The sequence below is a fragment of the Puma concolor genome, chromosome D3, assembly GCF_028749965.1.
Source record: "Puma concolor isolate L17-30 chromosome D3, mPumCon1.1.hap2, whole genome shotgun sequence".
NCBI lineage: Eukaryota > Metazoa > Chordata > Mammalia > Carnivora > Felidae > Puma > Puma concolor.
In genome coordinates, this window is record NC_141678.1 from 2,167,112 (window position 1) to 2,175,185 (window position 8,074).

Consider the following 8,074-nt stretch of genomic DNA (forward strand, 5'->3'; position numbering starts at 1 on the left):
GGGCAAGGGAGGGGGCACCTCTCCTTTTGAAATAACCACACGACAGCTTTCTTCTTGTGTGTAAACAGAGAGAAGCCGAAGAGGCGGCCGGCACCCGGGGGCGACTCGGAGGGTGGTGGCCCTGTATGACTACGACCCCAGGGAAAGCTCACCGAACATCGATGTCGAGGTACCCGGAGCGCGGTTTCACTGCGGTGCTGCCCCGGGAAACCGGGATCTGGCCTCCCGCCATCACTGGAACCGTCCACAGGGGGCGCTACCAGAGCGGTGAATGGCGTTAGGGAGCCAGGAGGGAGGAGACAGAGCACAGCAGGTGCTGACCAAGGTCACTGCTGTGGCTGGGAGGTCCCCATCTGGGATACTCCGGGCAGAGCAGCTGTGATCCTGGTCTGCTGGGGGTGGCCCCGGAGGGTCGTCTTGACGAGGGGAATAAAGCCCGAGGGAAAGCAGAGCAGTACGTCACCCCCCCCCCCCCCCCGCCCCGACATGCAAGAAGCCGAGGGACAGGCCCGGTGTCCTCTCTGCACGTGGCCTGGGCCGGCGTGGCCACGAAGCACCGGGACTCGGAAGGGGACCCACCCCCAGCTCGTGGTGCAGACGTGGAGTGCGACTGACTCACCAGGCACTTCTGTGCGGATTGATTCGTGCGCCAGGCCTGGTGGCGCTTAGATGCGTGCCTCCCTCCCTCGTTTCCAGGTCCGGAGATGAACTGCATTCACGTGCTCCTGTTTTCTCACGCCCTCCACCACTGCCTGTCACTGAGCGGAGTGGCATTTGAGAACTGAGTCAAGATTGTTTTGGCGCTCAGTGGGGGGGGGGGGGGGGGGGTGCGGTAATTTATGTAACGGTCCCCAGCCTGCAGAGAATGTCTCCCTGGAGATCAGGGTTTTTCCAGTTAACTATTTGACTACTTTCAAAGAACGGCGACCGGGGGAGCCCAGCAGCGGTCTTGAGTTGTGGCCTCGGACCCAGCGCCGGGGCGCTTTTCGTTTCGGGGGGCCTTACGTTGAGCTGTGCTTACAGGCGCTCAGCGGCCTCCTGCCTTTCTTCCCCGACGACTGAGGGAGTGGCTCCACACCAAAATAACGAGAAGAAAGAAGCCAGTAGGGCAATGGTGAAGAACCTAGAAAAAACAAAAACTCTACTGGTTCGTGCGGCACAGTGTCACTAACTTGATGTTCGTCTCTACAGGCGGAGCTTACGTTTTGCACGGGAGACATTATTACCGTGTTCGGTGAAATCGATGAAGATGGCTTCTATTACGTAAGTTTCCGGAGCCCACAGGAGGCACCGCCTCGCGATCGATACTCTCGCCCCTGAAGTTAGTGCTTGCTGTGTGCTCGGCTCCCCGAGAGGCCCGCCTGCCCCGTGTCCCTTCCGCGGGGTCCTGCCTGATGCAGAAAGGCCGTGCTGTGTGCCGCACTGCCCCTTCCCCTCTGTGAGGGGTAGTTCCCACGTGTGTAAGCCGTAAACACGGCACATGTATTCGCGGTCTTTGTCTTTTAAACTTTATTTATTTTGAGAGAGAGAAAGAGAGAGCAGCGGGGAGGGGCAGAGGGAGAATCCCAAGCAGGCTCCGCGCTCCCAGCACAGAGCCCGGTGCGGGGCTTGAACCCACGAACCGTGAGCTCGTGACCTGAGCTGAAACCAAGAGTTGGACGCTCAACCGACTGAGCCGCCCAGGCGCCCTCCCACATTCTTGTATTTAAGATTTTCTTCCATCCAGACACATACCAAACAAGTTAACTTTCTGATTATTTGCAAGGTAACAAACGTGTTTTCATACAGGAGAAGGAAGAAATACGAGTGAGCAACTTAATGATTTCACACCGACAGAATGTAGAACTCCTCCCCGACCGTCCTCTGGGCTGATGGCTGTTGGCAGCGTTGGCCCGGGCTCTGGGTCTCCACCCAGTCGCCTTGGGGGCCCGGCCTCCCCCCTTGGTGCTCCTGGGGGTATGGCTCCTGGCATTTGCTGAGGAAAAGAGTTTTATTACGATTACTTTATTAAGAATGCCCACCGACAGGCTGACCTTAGTGTTTCTGCGCTGGGCGCCTCCTGTGAGAGCTGCCCTCCGAGCCCACGGAGCTGGCAGGACTGCGGGGGGCCTGGTGCAGTGGTGGCTTGGGGACAGGGCCCCCATCTTGCACCAGCCTCCCCACCACCCCCTTTATTTTATCAGAATAGTTGGGAAACCATCAAGTCCTTTGTGAGGCAGGTTTCTCTTTGAGTCCAACGAGTTCACGGCTTCAGGCACGTGGGACTCAAGGGTCCTCACTTCGTGCAGGTCCTGATTAGTGAGGCCTCTCACGCTTTGTCCCGTTTCTTCTGGATGAGACTCTAAAGGGTCTGTGAGTGGGACGATGCCAGGCTTCCTGTCCTGCAGGTGGTTGAAGGGCGGTGGGGGCCCCAGAGGCCAGGGCACAGGCTGCGGGCTGGGCCAAAAGACGGAGGAAAGTGGACAGAAGCTGGCGTCTGTATCACCCAGAGCTCAGGCCATTAGTTGGGGTAAGAGTGTCATCCGGGGAGGACCCCCAGATTCTGCCTCAGGTGATGGGTGCCCTTGGGAACACGGGCATAAGGACACGGTGGAGAGAAAAACGTGCTTTGGCAAATAGCGAGCTGGAGGACATCTGACCCTCTCCAAGACGGAGCGGCCTCCGTGCCGTTGATCCTGGAAGATTCTAGTGGCCACCAGAAGGTCAGATGCAGCAGCACATAGCAGAGAGGGCGACCATGAGGGGGTCGTGAGCATTTCCGACGCGTGCGTTCCTAAGACGGCCTGTGGGAGGCCCGGAGCAGGGGTCCGCCTGGACGCCAGCGTGCACAGGGCCGTCCTGGGTCGGGTTGCCGCAGGCCTGCCTGAGGTGAACACGGCACCACCAGGGAGCTGAGCGTGAGGCTGTGCGTTCCCACGGGACACGGGACACGGTCCCACGTCCCCCAGACGCGAGCCGCCCGCGGCCTCACCCGAAGGACCCGAGTTCTCTGGTGGGGCCGGGTTTCCTGAGAGACGTCTGGGCCGCGGAGACGGTTGAGTGCCCGCGTGGAGATGTGACTGGGGACCCTCGATGTGAGCAGAGGCCCGGGGGCTCGTGTCCTAGAGAGAGTCTAAGGGACGCTGAGGAAAGTTAGCTGAGGCCTCAGGAAGGAGGATTGGGGGGTCGCCAGAAAGGGGAGAGGGGTCTCCAGGGTCGCAGCCAGGGCAGGTGTCCCCGGGCACGTGTGTCCTGAACCCAGCGAGAGTTCTTGCAGGGGAGACGTGGGAGGTACCTGGGGCCGCCTCTCTTGCTTAATTAAGTTTTATTTTTAATCACAAAAACGTACAATTGGCCGTCCTCGTCGTCAGGCGTGCCATTCAGTGGTGGTGGATACGTTCCCGGCGTGACGCAGACACCACACGGTCGACGTCCCGCAAACCCGAGACTCTGTCGCCACTGAACACAGTTAGCCTTTACCCTCCCCCACCCCCTGACCCCCGGTCCCGGCCCCCCGTCTGCCCTCCGTCCGTGTGGACCTGCCTGCTGTCGGGGCCTCGTGGAAATGCAGTCACCGCGTGAATTCTGTTCCGCCTGCCTTCACCAGGCACGAGTCCCGCGGGGCCATCTGCGTCATAGCACGTGTCCGCCCCCAAGTGCTGCTCCGCGGTGGGGACACGGGTTGGCTCCCCGTTCACCCCCATCAGGAGCACGTGGCTCCCGTGAAGTACACAGTCGTGAGTGTGCTGCACGGACACGTCCCTCGGACCCTGCTTCCAGCTCTCGGGGGTCTGGGCCCAGGAGTGGAATCGCTGGGTCGGGTGGTGCTTCTGCGTTCAACTGGGGCTGCTGGACGGTTTTGCCCCCGGCAGCCACTCCGTTCCACGTCCCCACCAGCAAGTGCACGAGGGTTCCGGCTTGTCCGTGTTTTCGGCAACACTATTTTCTGGTCGTTTTTTTCTTTAATTGATTTTGTTTTCTGTCCTGTCCATTTAACGGATGTGAGGTGGTATCCTGGGATTTTGACTTACGTTTCTCTAAGACGTTCCTGTCGATCGATGTTGAGCATCTTCTCATGTGCTTGGTGGCCATTTATGTGTCTTTTCTCAGGGGAAGTGTCTATGCAAGTCCTTTGTCCGTTTTTAAAAACGTGTATTAATTTTGAGAAAGCGTAGGCAGGGGAGGAGGAGGGAGAGAGGGAGACAGAGAATCCCAGGCAGGCTCCGTGCCGTCAGTGCAGAGCCTGAAGTGGGGCTTGAACCCCCACACGGTGAGATCATGACGTCAGCTGAAATCAAGAGTCGGTTGCTTAACAGACGGAGCCCCCCAGGCGCCCGTGCGTTTTTTAATCGGTTTCTTGTTGTGGTGTCGAGAGCGCTTGATGCGTTCTGGACGTTAACTGCTTCCTAGATAAATGGCTTGCAGATACCCTCCCATCCTGTAGGTTCCCTTTTCACGCTATTGGCCGTGTCCTTGGGCGCAGTTTCTGGTTCTGAGGGAGTCGGCTGCCCGTCCCATGCCGTCGCTTCCTAGACTTGTGAAGAGGGACGCAGATTCCCATGCACACCGGGGGTCACCAGTTTGGGACTTGGTTCTGGGCACCGCGGGGGCAGGTTTGTGTTGGGGGTGGTGGGGAAGAAGCCATTAGGTGGCTGTGACCTGCTGCGTACAGATGTCCCGTGGATGGCGACCTGTGTAGATATGGAAAGGAGAGAAAACGTTCTGGAAGGGAAGCAGTATCGTCCGAGGAGGGGTCAGCAGGTGCTTTCATTTGCACACGTTGTTTGGATTTTTAGAGAGATGACGTGTGCGGACGGATCAGTAGCTCCCCGTCTTGCCCTCACGTCACATCGCCCCGGATGGGTTCGGTCCATCTGGACCCGCGTGCCGCACAGATGGTGTTTTTCAAGGCTCCGTAGGGATTCTGAGGGCAGCCGGGGTCGACGGCCGCTCCGTGAGGGCATCCCAGCCCGTGGTGCCCAGGAGTGGCCCCGGGCCCCTTGCCCGAGACACAGGTGCCTCGGCGTCAGCCCAGACCGGCCAGACGCAGACCCCGGGGAGCTCGGTCGGCGTGTCGTGAGGCTGTTCCCGTGACCAGGGTGGGTTTGGACACGCCGGGGTCCCTTTGGAAGTTCCTCCGCTGTTGAACCAGAACAGACCCAGCAGGCCACGCGGCTCGAAGCTTCCCTCCCGCGGCTGGAGCAGGAAGTCGGGTTCCGGAAAAACAGGGTAACTCGTTCTTCTGTGCTTCCAGGGGGAACTTAATGGGCAGAAAGGCCTTGTCCCTTCCAACTTCCTGGAGGAAGTGCCTGACGACGTGGAGGTCTACCTTTCCGACGCGCCCTGTCACTACTCCCGAGACGCACCGCCGCGCTCCAAGGCCAAACGGGTAAGCACACGCCCCCAGCAGTTTTGACTTGTGTCCCGCTCTGCCACGTGCGGCCTGCCACAGTCCTTGTGCTGGTATTTTTGTATCTTTTTTTGTCTCCGCCCTTCCCTGGGGGTTGTGCCTCGAGATTCTTACGCAAGCTTATTTAGTTCGCCAAAACAGACCCTCTCGATTCTTCCAAACCCGCCTTTCCTCACCAAGGGAGCCCCCGTCCTACAGCATAGACGCACATTCCGGTTCGGTTGAGAGCGAAGGGGTCGGCTAGTCCTTCCGTCCAGGGGGCACTGGCGGCCGCCTGCCCCGCCAGGGTTTCAGATCTCTTACCACAGACCCGAGGGCTCCTCGAGCATAACTGACTATTAGATTACATTCATGTGTAGTGTCTCATTTTTATTTTTTTCCATCACTGCCAGTTTTTATATATTACATTTTTATATATATATATTTTTATTTCTTTGCTCATCTGCTTGGAAACAGAAGAAGAGTGTTCATTTCACACCCTAATCAGGCACTGTAGCCCTTCACGTAAGTGAGCAGCTGAAGATACCTATAAAGATACCAACTTAAGCTACCTTACACGGACGAGTGCAGTAGACTTAAGGCTTCACTGTGGGGTTTAAAAAAAAAAAAAAAGAAATATGTCTCAAAAACTCATTGGACCTAAAACTTCAGGCCGTTACTGGCCTCAGTTGTAAAGCAACTGAATCTGTAGTAGAATAATCATCTTGAAAAATCATTTCCTACTGTCTCCATTAAGAACATTTCAAAGGCCAACATTGGGAACATATTTCTTAACAGGCTAATTGTTTGTTTACATAGAGAATGTTCCAATGTCTCCTCGTAACTGAAGCTGCATATCGCATCGTTAGCCCCCCCTCGGAAAAAGCACAAGCTCACAACTCTGTTTACTCTAGGAGATCTCACTCTCAAACACGTTAACTCGAGATCAAGCAGATGAGTAGTGGGCGTGCAGCCGCCTAGCGCTGGCTCCGAACACGCCCCGGGCCGGCTGGCGTGCCAGGCGAGCTTCGCTCGGGCCACCGTACCTCTCTCTCGCGAGCGAGCCGAGGCTCCTCGCCAAAGCACAAACACGTGTTCCGAGCACACGGGCGGGGGCCCCAGTGCAGTACTGAGCTTTGCGACACATGCAGCTCCAATGATTGCCTCAGACGCATAGATGGTATCTTCAGGTGTCCTTTGGGATGCTTTACTAGGTGTTTTCCATTGGAACGAGACCTTGATTTTAAATCCAAGCAAGCGTCAGGCCCTTGGCGCCTCTCGTGTGCCTGCTGGCTCCCGAACACCCGTGCTAGGCAGAGGTTGCGGCCGGGGAGGCGAGGGGTGCGGGGCGGAGGACCCGGGTCTCCGGCGCGTCGAGCGCGGGGACGGGGACTGGGACGGGACGCACCGGGTGCCAGCGCGCGGAGGACCCGCGGGCACCGCGGCGCGCGCTGTGTTGGCAAAACCTCATCTCCAGTCGCTTGGAATTGATGAAAGGCGACAAGGGCTCGACGCTTCCTTTGATTGCAATTGAGGTTCATTTTGGTTTTTCTTTTCTTTCAACCGGTGTGCCGTCTGCTGTAGCCCACCAACCCCCCCCCCCCCGGCCGCCCCCCGGGGACGTCCCCGCCACGGTCCGCACTTCCATAGCCGAGCCCCCGAAGCCCCCTTTCAGAGCGTTCGCTCGTACGATGCCGAGGGGTCCTCGGCCACTTCCACTCAAAGCGGCACCCCCACCTCCCACGCTCCCGCATTTGGTCTTGACTTACAAAGTAAATTACCACCCAGCTTTGTTTTGCCGAAGCAACGGCCGCCCCCCAGCCCCGAAGACAAAGTGACGGCAAAGCAGCCGGTGGTGGCCAGGCCGTCCCCCTCGGGCCCGCTGCGGGGCCCCCTTCCCACCCCGGGGGAAGCCGCGGGCCGCCCCTTGTCTTGCCTGGTGGGAGACGGGGACAGTGTGATGTCACCGAGCGGATGGATGTTGTTGGCGCGCACGCACTCAATAAACTGTCACACTGTACCTACTAGGTTCCTCCCGAGGGTTCAGGTACAGCAAGGAGAGCGTCATCCCCCTCAGCCCATCTCCATTCGGGGTCACCTACGCCATCTGTGGGTACTGGTAGTCCTGGGAGAGGCAGGGAAATGTCCTCGAGAAAGAAAAAGGGGCTGCTTTCCAAAGGCAAGAAACTGCTGAAAAGGCTGGGTGCGGTGAAATGAGCCATGTGCTTCCGGACGACTCCCACGCCTCCGTAACTCTCCTTAATTCCACACTAGGGCTTTCATGACTCAAGCACCTTCCTAAACACACACTCTTCTCCCCTGACACCAGTAGAGAAACGCTCTTTGCGCCAGGGCGCACTTTAAGGCCACCGCAAGGACAAAGAGCTGCTGGTGCCCCGCCCCCCAGCCTCCCCCCCCCCCCCCCCCCCGCTCTTGCCCGAGGGCTGCCTGGAGGCCGGGGGGGGGGGGGGGGGGGGGCCAGGGGCTCCTCGGGCTCCTCCTGTCTCTGTGCATTTGTCATCCGCCCTTAAAGGAATGGTTTCCACCTTGACCCCCCTTCCAGAATGCTTGCCTCATGACGCATAACTCACTCTAACTCTGGTCTTGAAACTCCTAGTTTAACCGCCTTGATGTTCTGCCTTATAAACGCACAATGGTTTGTACTGTCCAATAAAATCTACGGTGTGCACTTCGTACGTGTTGTAC

The 8,074-nt window shown here is 58.2% G+C and overlaps 1 protein-coding gene across 11 annotated transcripts in view; it reads left to right on the plus strand.

Moving 5' to 3' along the window:
- RIMBP2 (RIMS binding protein 2) overlaps window positions 1-7,791 on the plus strand; it is a 221,495-nt gene extending 213,704 nt beyond the window's left edge. For 9 of the 11 annotated variants that reach the window (XM_086681418.1, XM_086681417.1, XM_086681414.1 and 6 more), the window contains 4 exons: window positions 69-169; window positions 1,192-1,263; window positions 5,234-5,368; window positions 7,397-7,791. In XM_086681418.1, the coding sequence (XP_086537544.1) occupies window positions 69-169; window positions 1,192-1,263; window positions 5,234-5,368; window positions 7,397-7,585 (497 nt within the window). In that variant the 3' untranslated portion in view covers window positions 7,586-7,791. Of the gene's footprint in view, window positions 1-68; window positions 170-1,191; window positions 1,264-5,233; window positions 5,369-5,845; window positions 6,006-7,396 lie in introns of those variants that run through there. The other 2 variants (XM_086681416.1, XM_086681423.1) reach the window with 1 other exon arrangement.
- The last annotated feature ends 283 nt before the right edge of the window (window positions 7,792-8,074 follow it).